General features: G+C 59.2%; 1 protein-coding gene across 1 annotated transcript; it reads right to left on the bottom strand.

Moving 5' to 3' along the window:
* Nucleotides 1–753: 753 nt before the first annotated feature.
* Nucleotides 754–14,867, bottom strand: ATP1A3 (ATPase Na+/K+ transporting subunit alpha 3). The gene is made up of 18 exons (XM_042969815.1): nt 14,670–14,867; nt 13,069–13,186; nt 12,660–12,928; nt 11,236–11,434; nt 11,040–11,149; nt 10,827–10,961; nt 8,240–8,432; nt 7,740–7,915; nt 7,518–7,654; nt 7,041–7,191; nt 6,767–6,935; nt 4,219–4,373; nt 4,019–4,142; nt 3,119–3,264; nt 2,482–2,612; nt 1,739–1,840; nt 1,169–1,260; nt 754–929 (listed from the first exon to the last, which is right to left on the bottom strand). The coding sequence occupies exons 1-18, from the start codon at nt 14,772–14,774 to the stop codon at nt 901–903; spliced, it is 2,541 nt and encodes an 846-aa protein (XP_042825749.1). The 5' UTR covers nt 14,775–14,867; the 3' UTR covers nt 754–900.
* Between the last annotated feature and the right edge of the window lie 524 nt (nt 14,868–15,391).

Raw genomic sequence — 15,391 nt, forward strand, 5'->3', positions numbered from 1 at the left:
TTTTGCATTTCACAGAAAACTTATCTCAATAAAAAGAGTGAGAGAATAACACAGCACTTAGAGGTTGGACATCTTAGTTTCAGATCCCAGATTTGTCACCTCTCAGTTGTGTGACCTTGAGCAAGTCATTTTCCCTCTGTGTCTCACACCTTGTGAGGACTGAATGAGCTGATGCACACAGAGTGCTTAGAAGAGGGCAGAGTACAGAGCGGGCACTCAACGGATCACCATCATCACCATCGTGGTCGTTGTCCTTGTCACCGGCATTGCCCCGTCCCTTCCCCATCTACTCTGATACGAGAGGCTTTCGAGACTCCCTTCCTCTTCCCTGTTCTGATCCCATAATCCCATTGCCTGGCCAATTCAAGCTGCTCTCACTCTAGCCTTGGTTGGGTCTAAAACCCCATGACTCGAGGACTCCGAGATTCTGTGGCTCCCAAGCTCGTGCCAGGCAAAATTCCTGAAGCTTCGTGAATCACCCAGCAACAGGTGCCAGCGCCCGCCCACACCCCAGGGCCAGAAAGCAAGTACAACACACACTTCTCTCTCCCCACTGATATATTTGATAATTGTCCAGAACCAGAGATGGCATCAGCCAGGGGTGAGGGGGAGTAAAAAAGAGCCCAGGGAGGGGGCTGGGTGGGGGCAGGGAGGAAGGGACGAGGAGAGGGAGAGGAACAGAGACACAGAAAAGAGAGGGGGGAAGTGGGGGGGGCGGGGAGAGAAGCCAGCCAGAGGAGAGAGAGGGCGGGAGGTGGGAGGTAAGTTGAGGGGGTGAGGGTCAAGGTGGGGCCACGGGGAGAGAGGGCCCCTCCCCCAGAATACAAAATGGGGGGACTGCTGGGGGCTGTCCTGGGCTTGGGAGGCAGGGAAGAAATGGGCGATGTGGGGGGGGTGAGGTCAGTAGTAGGTTTCCTTCTCCACCCAACCTGGAGACAAAGAAAGAAAGAAACAGAGAGAGACATGGAGACGGGCACAGGAGAGAGACAGAGACGGAGAGGAGGGAGACCAGAGAGCCAGGGAGACAGAAGCGGGGAAGGGGCGGAGGGGCAGCACAGAGGGAGGTGGGGGAGACACAGAGAGAGGTCAGCACAGGGCTCCACCCACCTCGCCTCCACCTGCCCCCCTGCCCCCCAGCCTCCCCCCTCCACCCGCTGGGCCCCCTCACCCCCGGGGTTCCTGCGCAGGATGAGTTTGCGGATCTCATCGTAGACGAAGATGAGGAAACTGTAGGGGAAGGCACAGAACCACCAGCTGGGCCTGCGGAGAGGGGAGGGCAGGAGGGCCTTGGTGAGGGGTCATAATGGGGGACACAGCTGCAGAGTCTGGAGAATAGGAATGCCACCCTGGGGGGATCCCCCCTTGCCCTTTGGGCCCACAGGCGAGGGGTGCCCTGGCCAGGGCCTGCAGGCTGCCCCCCTGTGAGGACGTCTGCAGGGGGCAGGTTCAGTGGCATCAGAACAGGGCCTGTGGGGCGCCTGGCGGGCTCAGTCGGCGGAGCGTGTGACTCTTGATCTCGGGGTTGTTGAGTTTGAGTCCCACGTTGGGTGCAGAGATGATTTAAAGATAATAAAATCTTAACAATAATAATAATAATAAAAAGAACAGGGACTATGATGGGGGGCACAGAGGTGGGGCCCAGAGAGACACCAGGAGAGGTGGGGCTTGTGAGGATGTCCTGCAGGGGAGGCTCCTCAGAGGCTCCTGGAGCAGGGTTGTGGGAGGGAGGGGCACTCACTTGAGAGGGTACATGCGGAGGGCCACGTCCATGCCTGGGCAGTAGGACAAGAAGGCAGCGAGGGCCGTCTCCTCAAACAACCCGAAGATGAGGATCTTGTTCCTGGAGGCACAGGCAGGGCTGGACCCAGAGAACCTAACCCAGCCCCCAACCCCACAGGGACAGGCACACCCAAAGGCAGACGGAGACAGGCAGACCCGGAGTCACACAGAGACAGAGACGAGAAGAGACAGAGGCAGAGAGATGGCAGCACAGAAAGATCAAGACAGAGACGGGGCGCCTGGGTGGCTCAGTCGGTTGAGCGTCCGACTTCGGCTCAGGCCATGATCTCACGGTTTGTGAATTTGAGCCCCGCATCGGGCTCTGTGCGGACAGCTCAGCGCCTGGAGCCTGTTTCAGATTCTGTGTCTCCCCGTCTCTCTGCCCCTCCCCTGCTCGCGCGCTGTCTCTCTCTCCCCCTCTCTCAAAAATAAATAAACATTAAAAAAACTAAAAAAAAAAAAAAATCAAGGCAGAGAGACAGAGAGAGCAACAGACACGCAGACAGGCGCGGAGAGGTAGAGCCCGCGACACTCCCGCCCCCGGACACACACGTAGAGGCAGACTGAGAGAGAGTCCGAGACAGATGGACCACTTGAGAGAAAATCACTCAGAGGCCGAAGCTGAGACACGGCGCGCGAGGGGAGGCACAGACAGACACACAGAGGGGACAGAGAACAGGGCCTCGGGCGGCCAGCCCTCACTTCATGCCCTGCTGGAAGACGGAGTTCCTCCTGGTCTTGCAGATGATCAGGTCGGCCCACTGCACGACCACGATGCTCACGAAGAAGGCCGTGTGGCACGTGAACTCCACCACCTTCCTCTGCTCGTATGTCTGCAAGAGCGGTGACAAGCGGTCAGCGCCCGGGGCCCACGTGCCCCCTGCCCGGGCCCCAGGGCAAGCAGCGACTCTGTCCAGGTGGGGCCTCCCCACTTTGGCTCGTGGCCCTGCGGGAAGAGCAGGGGCTGTACGGGGAAGGAGAGAAGTTAATGGTGGCCTCAGTTGTCCACCAGGAACCGGAGACCCTGCGGGGCTCCCGGGACAACGGACACCAGCCAGGCTTTGAAGGGATACACAGGGACGGAGAAGAAGGCGGCGAAGGCGTCCCGCCTGGTGGGGCAGAGCATGGCCAGGGGACGCGAGGACCTCGGTGGGCTGAGCCAAGAGTGCCAGGGGGCTCCCAGCACCCGGCAGAGGCCTTCACGGCGCCCCTGGGGCAGAGGGGCCGTCCTAGGGAGCAGCCCTGCGTGGCTGGGACAGCCGGTCCCGGGCTCCTGTCGTGGGCAGGGGCGCTGAGCGCTGACCGGGAGGCCCCCATGCTGCGGGGCCCGCTCACTCACCCACTGCTGCCCGTAACTGTCCTCCAGGTCATTGACGGTTCGGTCATCCCAGTTCAGCCGGATGCCCACCAGGTTGCTGGGCAAGAAGCCATTTTCTGCCAGGATCACAAAGTAGGAAAAGAAGCCACCGAGAGCCTGGATCATTCCTAGGGGTGGGGAGGAGATGAGGAGAAGCTCAGGTAGGGGCCGGCAGCCAGTCCAGGGCACCTATGAGGCCCCGTGGGGACGCCCGAGCCTCATCTGAGGCTGGGCTCCCGGATGGCAACCCGAGGGCGCCACCTGGTGGTGGGCATCTGGGACTGGAGCCTCAGGGAAGGGTCTCACCTGGAGGCTCTCTCCCACCTGAGCCAGGCCACCTGATCATCAGGGAATCCCTGAGAAGGCCGCGTTTCGGTCTAACAGGCTCCTCAGTGCAGCAGTGATCTCCCCAGGCCTCTGACCACCACCATGAAGCCTCTGCTTTCTGGAACACTCCTAGCAATGGGGAGCTCAGCACTTCCAAAGGCTCTGCACACATCACCTCCAGCAGCAGGTTGAGGAGGAGGTGGGAGGGGCTGGGGCTCACTCCTGCCCTCAGAGAGCTCACGGGCTGATCTTGTCTTTCCCACCACGGAGGCGGGTGGGGCAGCGGGCTCTGCAGTGGCCAGCCTGGGGCCAACCCTGACCTGCCACTCCGTGTCCCATGTGCTCCTCAGAAGCACCCCCACGCCTGTCCTCCAGGTGTACCGGCCCCACCTTGGTGACCAGCACCCATCTGTAAGTCACTCCTTCCAAACCTCCAGCACCAAGTCCTACTCTCTCCCCACTCATCCAACACAGGGTTTCAGAGTGCTCGCTCTGGGCCAGGCTCTAGGCCCTGCACATCCAGCCATAAATGAGGTGCGGTCCCCAAGTCCTCACCAATCTGCCCGTAGGCCATGCTGATGAGCCTCTCATTGACCAGCTTGTCCGTGCGTGGGTTCCTGGGCTGTCTCTTCATGATGTCACTCTCCGCAGCCTCGTATGCCAAGGAGATGGCAGGGACCTGGGCAGGCAGGGTCACATGAGCTGGGAGTGGGGGACCCTCCCTTCCCGGGGCCCAGAGAGTGGCTGGGGCTCACCATGTCAGTGCCCAGGTCGATGCAGAGGATGGTGATGGTGCCCAGAGGCAGCGGGATGTTGGCCATGATGAACAGTAAGAAGGGTGTGATCTCAGGAATGTTGCTGGTCAGGGTATAAGCGATAGACTTCTTCAGGTTGTCAAAAATCAGGCGGCCTGAGGAAGGGGCAGGCTCAGATCCCGGGCACCCTGGCCCTTGGCTCCTTCCCTGCCTGGTCCCCGAGTCCTTTCCAATCTACCCTCCCACCTGCCCACCTTCCCATGGAGACATCCAGCCATGACGCCCTGTTCAAACATTCTCGAAATATAACCACTTTGGAGAACTGTTTGGCAGTTTGTATTAAAGCTAACCACCCCTCCCCCCACTGTAATCCTACTCCTAGGTTTAAGTAAGTGTTTACATCCACCAAAAAGCGAAGGAAGGTCCACCATAGCGTTATCACCATAGCCAAAACCCTGAACCGACCCCAATGCCCATCAGCATGGGAGTGGATAAACCAACTACAGTCCATCCACTCAGCAGGAAAAAGGAACCAGCCGCAGACACACCCAACCCCGTGGATGAATTTCACAGACGTTACCTTGAGTGAAACGTAACACAAATGCGTTCATGCGGCACGACTCCACTTAGATGAGGTTTAAAACTAATCTATAGTGCTTATTTTTAGGAAGGGAGATACGGGCTGGAGGGGACGCGACGAAACCCTAACGGGGCTCTATTCCTGCCACACATGCTCTGCTCTCCCCAAACGTCTGGTGTCTCATCCTGAAGTATCGAAGGAGGGGATGATGATTGAAATGTGCTTCGACGCGGGGCCCCTGGGTGGCTCAGTGAGTTGAGTGTCTGACTTTGGCTCGGGTCACGATCTCGTGATTCGTGAGATCAAGCCCCATGTCAGGCTCTGCGCTGACGGTGCGGAGAGCCTATGTGAGATCCTCTCTCTCCCTCTATCTCAGCCCCTCCACCACTGATACTTTCTGTCTCTCTCAAAATAAATACATAGGTAGATAGACAAATAGATAGGGGCGCCTGGGTGGCTCAGTCGGTTAAATGTCCGACTTCGGCTCAGGTCATGATCTCACAGTTCGTGGGTTCAAGCCCCGTGTCGGGCTCTGTGCTGACAGCTCAGAGCCTGGAGCCTGCTTCGGATTCTGTCTCCCTCTCTCTCTCTGCCCCTCCCCTGCTCATGCTCTGTGTCTCTCTCAAACAAACAAACAAAAAACCACAAGTAAATAAATATGCTTCAACATGATCCAGTGTGTATGCTCAGACGAAACAAGATTGGCCATGAGCTGTCGTGGATGGTGACCAGGCTCTTTGCTCTGCTGTGCGGTCTACCTGGAATTTCCCCTACTGGAAGTTAAACTTTGTGGGTTTTTTTTCCACCTCAGAGAGGCCTTCCTTGCCCCCCCCCCCCGCCCCCAATCTAGGCAGGACCCTTGATACATAGCATCCCCCACCGGGTTGCTCCTTAGGGCTTGTCACAATTTACAACTAGGTTTGTTATGTTACAGTCTGTTTGCTAATTTGTTAAAAGCTGCCGCTCCCGCCTCCTTGAGGGGGGGGACCAATCACGTCCGCTCTGCTCACACTGTCCAGCCCAGTAGATGCCTGGAAAGTGTGAACGGTGTATCCACAGATGTGCGCACTGTGAACACACAGACGACTTGGGGAATAAGAAAGGGGTAACCGGGGCGTCTTCTGGGACAAAGGAGACAAGGGATAAGGGCATTTGTCACTTTAGGCGCAGCTTTACTGTTTAGATTCCCTTTGATCATGCGTTATTTTTCGCATTGGGGAACGTTTCAAATGTGAGAGAGAAACTGCAAGAAAATGCACCACAGCATGAATAGTGACTATTTCTGGATGGTGAGGTTATGGGTGATTCTAATTTTCGGCTTAATGCTTGTCTTCATTTCCTATAATTATCAGGAATGCCTCCGGTGATCGGAATAAAATTAACTGTGAACAAGCCCCATCTGTGGCCACACTGAGAGGCCCGTCAGGGGGCAGTGCCCTCAGTGTCCCCCACCCCAGACACCAGGCCCGGCCCCACACACGCTCCCTCACACCGCCTCGCCTGTGTGCATTCTGTTCCTCGGCCCAGAACTCCCTTCCCTGCCACTACTCTACGTGAACATTCCAACTCGGCCCTTGAGGCTCCGTATAGCGATCCCTGTCCACTCTGGGAAGCTTCCTTGCCCCCTGACCCGGGCTGGGGGAGGGGGCTCCACAGGGCTCCCGAAGGACCCTCTGCTTCCCCGTCCTTGCATTTAAAGGTATTTTTAAAATGCTTCCACGTCTACATCACCCACCCAACTGGGCCTGCGCTGGGCGATGCTGGGACCCAGAAGTGCGTCAGCACAGCCCCGCCGCCAGGGAGCCCCCAACCCCACGGGGTTGAAGGGACAAGCTGAGGCTTCACCGGGGCTCAGGAGGATTCTGGTGTCTCCCCACCGTCATTCGGCTGCAGCCGAATGGGTCCCTCTTGCCCTTCTCCGACCTCATGCAGGAAGCCCAGTCTCCAGGACCACCCCGGCCAACTCACCCTCTTCTACACCCGTGACGATGGAGGCAAAGTTGTCGTCCAGCAGAATCATGTCCGCTGCCTGCTTGGACACGTCAGAGCCGGCAATGCCCATGGCCACACCGATGTCTGCCTTCTTCAGGGCAGGGGAGTCGTTCACGCCGTCGCCAGTCACGGCCACGATTGCTCCCTGGAGGGACAGAGAGTGAGGATGACGCCCAGGGGCCTGGCCCCAGCCCCCTCCTCATCAGGGACCAGAAGTCCTGGCCCCTGAGGGACTTCAGGCTGAGCCCACCTGTCTCTGACAGCCCTCCACGATGATGAGCTTCTGTTGGGGGGACGTGCGGGCAAAGACGATCTCAGTGTGGTTCTGCAGGATCTCATCGATTTGCTCAGAGGTGAAGTCCTTGAGGTCGGTGCCATGGATCACACAGGCCTTGGCATCCCTGGGGACAGCAGAGAGCTGCTCAGGACTCATGGGGATTAGCGGACGGACAGCCAGGCCAACCCAACCCACGCCACACAGGAGAGGCAGAGGACCAGGTTCTGAAACCGAGGCTCAGGGAGTATAACTGACTTGCCCAGGGCCACACTGCCTGTGAGCAGGAAAGCTGGCACGCGGCCCTGCACCAAGCTGTCCGTCCTCACACGTGGAGGGGCAGCAGGACCCAGGAGCCGTGTCAACAGGGGAGACCCAGGAGGAAGGGGCACAGGCGGTCCCAGTGGGAGGCCAGGTGGGGGCAGAAGCCTGAGCCGGCAGGGGCGGGCTCACCGGGGGTTGACCTGGCTGACGGGAATGTTGAGCCGGGCAGCGATGTCCTCCACAGTCTCGTTGCCCTCGGAGATGATGCCCACGCCCTTGGCGATGGCCTTTGCCGTGATGGGGTGATCACCCGTGACCATGATGACCTGTGGGCACGGCGTGGAGACGGTCCAGCCTCCCTGCCGGCCCCCGGGGCCCCGGCCCCACCTCCCCGGCTGCCCCAGGCCACACCTTGATGCCGGCGCTGCGGCACTTGCCCACTGCGTCGGGGACGGCGGCCCGGGGCGGGTCGATCATGGACATGAGGCCGACGAAGCAGAGGTTGTCCGTGGTAAAGTTCACATCGTCACAGTCAAAGGCAAAGCCCTTGGGGAACTGCTCCTCGGGCAGGTAGTAATGGCAGAAACCTGATGGCAGGACGGGTGGGGGGCGTGAGGGCTCCAGCCTCGGACCTCCGAGCTTCCCGCCCACAGCTCCCAGCCGTCAGGGTCCCCGCAGTCTGGACAGTCCCGGCCGGCGGGAGAGTCTGTCGACATTTATTTCCTGAAGATGCCTTCCCCTCTCCTTCATTCATTCACTCACTCATTCATTCATTCATTCATTCATGGTGCATTCTGGGAGGTGCTGTGCTGAGCCAGGCTCTGGGCGGCATCACACCCCTCCACACCCTCAAGGGCCCCCCGGAGCTGGCCCAGCCCCTGCCCCAACTCAGCCCCACCCGTGGAGCGCACCAAGCACTCGTTCGCCCAGGCCGCCGAGCTCGAGGTAGGCATTCTGGAAGGCCTCCTTCATCTCCTCGTCCAGTGGCTGTTCCTTGCCCTGCAGCAGGATGGTGGAACAGCGGTCCAGGATGCGCTCGGGGGCGCCCTTCATCACCAGCAGGTATCGGTTGTCGTTGGGGTCCTCGGTCTCGTGGATGGAGAGCTGTGGATAGGGCGGAGGACGGAGGGTGGAGGGTGAGCATGCCGGGACGTCTCAGGACCAGAAGAAGCCGCCCGCCCCCAGCTGGGGGAGAGGACTCCCCTCTCCACCTCCAACCCCCCTCCAGCTCAGAGCCACGGGTGGTAGGACAGACCACAGCTGGGGCTCCCTCGGAAGGCACTGCCCAAATCTCTCTACCCGAGAGCTCCATCTGGTTCTTGGAGTCTCCCACAGAGATCTCGGCTCACCCCTGCCCATGTCGGTCTCTCCATCTCACAGATATTTCTGCCCATGGGTCTCTCTCACAGAAATCTCAGCCACCCATAGGATGTGTGTCTCTCTCCCTGCCTCACCCAGCTGCCTCTCACCCCACATCTGACCTGTCACCAAATTTGCTCAGCTCACCTCTCAGACGCACCCAGATTCTGACCTCTCCTCACCTCCCCCCTGCCCTCCCCCTCCGGCCACCCCCCATCTCTCCTAGGGAATATCACAGCAGCCTCCACACTGAGTCTCTGTGTCTGCCCACCCCAGCCCTTCATATCGCCTCCCCAAGGCAGCCAGGAGGCTCCTTTAAAAAACGTGAGGCAGGGGCATCTGGGTGGCTCAGTCGGATAAGCGGCCGACTTTGGCTCAGGTCACGATCTCGCGGTTTGTGGGTTCGAGCCCCGCGTCGGGCTCTGTGCTGACAGCTCAGAGTGTGGAGTCTGCTTCGGATTCCGTGTCTCCCTCTCTCTCAGCCCCTCCCCTGCTCACGCTCTATTTCTCTCCCTGTTTCTCAAAAATAAACATTAAAAAAAATTAAAAGAAGAAAACCACGAAGTGTGAGTCAGTGGAAAACGGTGCAGCCACTTTGCCAAAAGGTCTGGCAGTCCCCTAAAAGGCTCAATGTAGGGGTCACATCTGGGCCAGCCATTCCCGAGGCGTACACACCCGAGACACAGGCAAGGTCTGTACGTCTGCACAGAAACGCGTGTGTGAACATTCCCAACAGCGTCAGACACAGTAGCTCAGGGGGGCGAACAACTCATATGTCCATCAGCAGGGGAACGGGATGAACCAAATGGGGAGTATCCAGACGATGCAACATTATCCCGCCGTGCAGAGCTCTGCTTGCCCACCCACTACAACACGAATGAACCCTGAGAACGCTACACTAAGTGAAAGACGCCAGTCACAAAAGGCCACGTGTCATACGATTCTGTTCCTATGAAATGTCCAGAATAGGTCAACACAGAAGAGACAGAAAGTAGGTTAGTGGTTGCTTAGGGATCGGGGAGATGGGGGACGTGGGGGGGGGGCGGGCAATAGCTAAGGAGTGATGGGGCCTCCTTTCGAGGTGATAAAATGTTCCGTGGTCGTGTGGTTGATTCCACTTATCTGTGGATATACCAAAATGCGGAATTACAGACTTTACGTGGGTGGCCTATGGTATGTGAGTTATACCTTGATGAAACTCTTTAAAAAATATTTTAATGTTTATTTATTCTTGAGAGAGAGAGTCAGAGCATGAGCAGGGAAGGGGCAGAGTGAGAGAGGGACACAGAATCCGAAGCAGGCTCTGGGCTCCGAGCTGTCAGCACAGAGCCCGACATGGGGCTTGAACCCACGAACTGTGAGATCATGACCTGAGCTGAAGTCGGACGCATAACCGACTGAGCCACCCAGGCGCCCCTCAATGAAATTCTTTTAAAAAACATGAGTCAGGTCCCATCTCTCCTCTGTTCAGAGCCCCCCACCGTGGCTCATGTCCCTCTTAGAGTCACAGTTGAGTCCTCCCCACGGCCCACAAGCCCAATGGGACCTGACCAGGCACCCACTGCCCTGGCTCGCTGCTCCATCATCCTGGCTGCCTGGCTGTTGTTCAGACACATCAGGAAACCCCTGCCTCAGGGCCTTTGCACATGCTGGGCCCACTGCCTAGCACAGTCTTCCCCCAGACACCTGCAGCTGGCATATTCTGTATCTCCTCCTGCCTTTGTCATCGTCTGTCTTCTAGCACTAGATTATAAGTTCCATGTGAGGGGAGACTCTCCTGCTTCACTCACTGCCACAGGTACCAGCACCTAAAACGTATGTGCCTGACATGCGGTAGCTGCTCAAAAAAATGTATTTGTTGAATGAATGAGAGATCTCTGGCCGGTACTCACTCCCTGCTGCAGGATGACCTCCATTCCTCTGCCTCCCACTGTGGCAGAGACCTTACTCTCACTCTTGGGTCTGCCTGTTCCTTGCCTAACCAGGTAGATACTATCATTCCCATTTTACAGATGGTGAAACCAAGGCTCTGGGAGGTTAGTAACTGGCCCAAAATGAGGGGGCAGCGGGGCAGGGGTGACCACCTATAGGCATTAGAGACTGCGGCCCAGGCTCGCTCTCCCGGGCGGCCCAGAGTACCTGGTATTTGTTGGTAGAATTGAAGGGAATCTCGGCCACTTTCTTGTTCCGTTCACGCATGAGCTTCACGGAGCCAGAGGACAACTCGATGCACTTGAGCAGGGCAGACTCTGAGGCATCCCCGGCCACGTCCCTCTAGGGGAAAAGAGGGCTGTGAGCGCGGAGCGCGGTGGGCGTGGGCAGGGCCGAGGCGAGGCGGGCAGCTGGACGCACCTTGAGCACGGGGATGTTGTCCTGACCTCCCTTGAAGACGGCACGGTTGCAGAGTCCGGCGATGTGGGACAGGGCTACCCAGGTGTGCGAGCTCTTGTCGAACGAGGTCCCTGAAGGAGGCATGTGTCACAGGTCACGGCGTCTCGGGGGCCAGACCCCTCCCCCCCCCCGGTCCCTGCCTGGGCCCCGCTCTCACCTGACTGGTCCTCAGTGGTGTCAGCCTCATGGATCTGGTTGTCAAACCACATGTGGGCAACCGTCATGCGGTTCTGGGTGAGGGTCCCCGTCTTGTCCGAGCAAATGGTGGATGTGGAGCCCAGGGTCTCCACGGCCTCCAGGTTTTTCACAAGGCAGTTCTTCCGAGCCATGCGCTTGGCGGTCAGCGTCAGACACACCTAGGGGACGTCCAAGGGCCGGCAAGTCACAGGTAGAGGCAGGCCGCAGGGCTGGACCGGCAACGTGAGCACCAACAACCCACCCGCCAGGCCCAGAGACAATCCGGGATGGCCCGTGAAAGAGTTAAGCGTCAGTGAAGCGTCCGACTTCGGCTCGGGTCATGATCTCGCGGCCCGTGAGTTCGAGCCCCGCGTCGGGGTCTGTGCTGACCGCTCGGAGCCTGGCGCCCGCTTCGGATTCTATGTCTCCCTCTCTCTCTGCCCCTCCCGCATTCATGTTCTGTCTCTCAAAAATGAACAAACGCTAAATCATTCCGTCGATATGAAATACAAAAACTACACTGCTTAGAAGCCGGGGTTCTAAGGGGTTACCTTTGGGCTGGTGGGGGGTGCAGGGGGAAGCCGAATACGGTCTTGAGGGGGTTTCTGGGGAACTGGATCTGGGTATGGCTGACACAGGTCCATGCTGACTCAGCAGCCTGTGCGTCTGTACGCGCGCCCCCAGGTATGCACACGCCATGTCTATAAAAAGCCTTTGACCTACCCTAGCTTTGAACACGCTAATATGGAAAATGCTCCAGGATATATTAAGTAAAAGAATTGGGGCACCTGGGTGGCTCCGTCGGTTGAGCGTCCGACTTCGGCTCAGGCCATGATCTCACGGTTCGTGAGTTCGAGCCCCGCGTCGGGCTCTCTGCTGACAGCGCAGAGCCTGCTTTGGATCCTGTCTCCCTCTCTCCCTCTCTGCCCCTCCCCTGCACTTTCCCTGTCTCTCAAAAATAAATAAGCGTTAAAAAAAAAAAAGTAAGAGAATCAAGGAGCAGATCAGGATTCCTGGGACAGTCCCTTCTATGCACCCTGAAAACAGCATTTGCCCACACGCTGGGATATGCCCGCACCTGCTGGGCAGTGGGAGGGTGGGGGGAACCGCTACTTTCTTTTTTAACTATTTCCATGTATCCTTTAGACTTTTTACTGTGAAAGCGTACTTCTTAATTTTGTACGTGAATTTAAAAAGGGCCAGGACCGCGAGCCCCTTAGGCCTTGCGATGTGTCTCAAGATTCTTGTGTGCTTGTTTTGTGAGGCAGGCTTTCCGAGTCCCCAGGCCCCGTCGTCCAAGATCTAGGAGGCCGGGCCCTCGGTGTGCAACCTGTCCTCATCAGGAAAATTGCAGTCAGGCCCCCCGCCCCCCTCTTCCCTCAGACGTGGGAATCCGGGCCTTACAGTGACAGTGGCCAGCAGGCCCTCCGGGACATTGGCCACGATGATGCCGATGAGGAAGATGACAGCCTCAAGCCAGGTGTATCCGAGGATGAGGGACAGGATGAAGAAAGAGACGCCCAGGAAGACAGCCACGCCGGTGATGAGCTGGATGAAGTGCTCTATCTCAATGGCGATGGGCGTCTTGCCCACCTCCAGCCCCGAAGCCAGGGTGGCAATGCGGCCCATGACGGTGCGGTCACCCGTGGCCACCACCACACCTCGAGCCGTGCCTGTGGGGTCAGAGGCGGTTAGGCTGAGGTGGGGATGGGGTCTCAGTGAAGTTCAGAGGAACCCCGAATCCCAGATGCACATCCCTCCGTGTGGCCCAGCCCTGCCCCAAGCTGGGTGCCCCCGGCACACCCTGCCTCACCTTCCACGCAGTTGGTGGAAAAGAAGGTGATGTTCCGAGTCTCCAAGGGGTTGTCGTGTGTGCAGTCGGGAGAGCGGGTCTGGGGCTCTGATTCGCCAGTCAGGGAGGAGTTGTCCACCTGGGGGTGGGTGAAAGGAAAAAGGGCTCAGCCCTGGGATCAGGGAGCATTTGTCCAGAGGACACCGGGGCCGAAGCCTGTATCCCTGGAGGTCACAGCTAGAAGCCTGGAAACCTGGGTGGGTGAGCGGTATCTGGGGGGCTAGAGGTTGGGCTCTTGAAGGTGGGAAGCAGAGGTTTCTTGCCAAGGTCTAAGATATTGATGGGTCTGAGGGGTGGGGACCAGGGGCCTGGACTCCTGGGTCCTGCGGGAGGAGGGGATGTGGGCTTGACCCCTGGGTCTGAGGGAGGAGAGGCTGGAGGCCTAGACTCCTGGGTGTGAGGGAGGAGGGGCTGGGGGTCTGGACCCCCAGGTCTGAGGGAGGAGGGGCTGAGGGCCTGGACTCCTGGGTCTGAGGGAGGAGTAGGCTAGGGGCTTGACCCCCGAGTCTGAGGGGGGAGGGGCTAGGGGTCTGGACTCTTAGGTCTGAAGGAGGAAGGAACTGGAGGCAGGAATCCTGGGTCTAAGGGAGGAGGAGCTGGGGGTCTGGACCCCCAGGTCTGAGGGAGGAGGGGCTGGGGGTCTGGACTCCTGGGCCTGAGGGAGGAGGGGGCTGGAGGCTGGATTCCTGGGTCTGAGGGAGGAGGGGCTGGGGGCTGGATTCCTGGGTATGAGGGAGGAGGGGCTGGGGGTCTGGACTCCTGGGTCTGAGGGAGGAGGGAGCTGGGGGCTGGACTCCTGGGTCTGAGGGAGGAGGGGGCTGGGGGCAGGACTCCTGGGTCTGAGGGAGGAGGGGCTGGGGGCCTAGACTCCTGGGTCTGAGGGAGGAGGGGCTGAGGGCTGGATTCCTGGGTCTGAGGGAGGAGGGGCTGGGGGCTGGATTCCTGGGTATGAGGGAGGAGGGGCTGGGGGTCTGGACTTCTGAGTCTGAGGGAAGAGGCGCTGAGGGCCCAGACTCCTGGGTCTGAGGGAGGAGTGGGCTAGGGGCTTGACCCCTGTGTCTGATGGAGGAGGGGGCTCGGGGCAGGACTCCTGGGTCTGCGGGGGGAGGGGCCGGGGGTCTGGACTTCTGAGTCTGAGGGAAGAGGGGCTGAGGGCCTGGACTCTTGGGTCTAAGAGAGGAGTGGGCTAGGGGCTTGACCCCCGAGTCTGAGGGGGGAGGGGCTAGGGGCCTGGACTCTTAGGTCTGAAGGAGGAAGGAACTGGAGGCAGGAATCCTGGGTCTAAGGGAGGAGGAGCTGAGGGTCTGGACCCCTAAGTCTGAGGGAGGAGGGGCTGGGGGCTGGACTCCTGGGTCTGCGGGGGGAGGGGCCGGGGGTCTGGGCTTCTGAGTCTGAGGGAGGAGGGGCTGAGGGCCCGGACTCCTGGGTCTGTGGGACGAGTGGGCTAGGGGCTTGACCCCTGCGTCTGATGGAGGAGGGGGCTCGGGGCAGGACTCCTGGGTCTGCGGGGGGAGCGGCTGGGATCCCGGACACTGGAGCCGCTCCAGGGAGGACAGGCCCACCTTGCAACCGTGGGCCGAGATGATTCGCAGGTCGGCCGGGACTCGGTCTCCACCCTTGATCTCCACCAGGTCCCCGACCACCACCTCCTCAGCGTTCACCTGCATCTTCTCACCCTCCCGGATCACCAGGGCTTGCTGGGGGCAGAAGGGAGAAGAGTCAGCATCCCGGCTCTCTGCCTGGGGCTGTATGGCACACCTCACCCCCGCATTCCGACTCCCCGCTGGCCCCTTCCTGGGCTCCACTCACCTGGGGAACCATGTTCTTGAAGGACTCCATGATCTTGGAGCTCTTGGCCTCCTGGTAGTAGGAGAAGCAGCCGGTGATGATGACCACGGCTGCCAGCACGATGCCCAGGTACAGCTGTGGGGAGACACAGGGTCACGCCCCAGAGCCACTCGCCTTGACATTTGCAGAATCCGGGAAGGGAACGATGCGTCAGTGGGGGGCGGGGGAAGGGTCTGTATTTGTGCGTCTGGCCGCAGGCTGCGTGGTCCGTGTGTCTGTCGGCCCGTTCGTGTTTGAGACCCTCTTTCGGCACATGGGTGTGTTTGAGTCTATGGGTCAGTCCGTGTCTCTGTTTTGCGTGTCCATCTATCTTTCTGCCTATGTTAGAGAGTCTGAGTGTATGCTATTATCCAGCCACGTGTCTGTCGGTGTTGAGGTCAGTGTGTCCGTCTGTCCGACTGCCTGCATGCCTGGCTTTAAATTCACGGCGCTGTGT

The sequence above is a fragment of the Panthera tigris genome, chromosome E2 (genome assembly GCF_018350195.1).
Source record: "Panthera tigris isolate Pti1 chromosome E2, P.tigris_Pti1_mat1.1, whole genome shotgun sequence".
Lineage (NCBI taxonomy): Eukaryota > Metazoa > Chordata > Mammalia > Carnivora > Felidae > Panthera > Panthera tigris.

What these genes read in the sequence shown, in the direction of transcription:
- ATP1A3 (XM_042969815.1), bottom strand. Translation starts at nt 14,774, where the DNA reads ATGCAGGTGAACGCTGAGGAGGTGGTGGTCGGGGACCTGGTGGAGATC. An exon ending in ACAACATCCCCGTGCTCAAG is followed by an intron (nt 10,962 to 11,039) that starts GTGCGTCCAGCT and finishes CTTTTCCCCTAG; the next exon opens with AGGGACGTGGCCGGGGATGC. An exon ending in CCTGCGCAGGAACCCCGGGG is followed by an intron (nt 930 to 1,168) that starts GTGAGGGGGCCC and finishes CTTTGTCTCCAG; the next exon opens with GTTGGGTGGAGAAGGAAACC.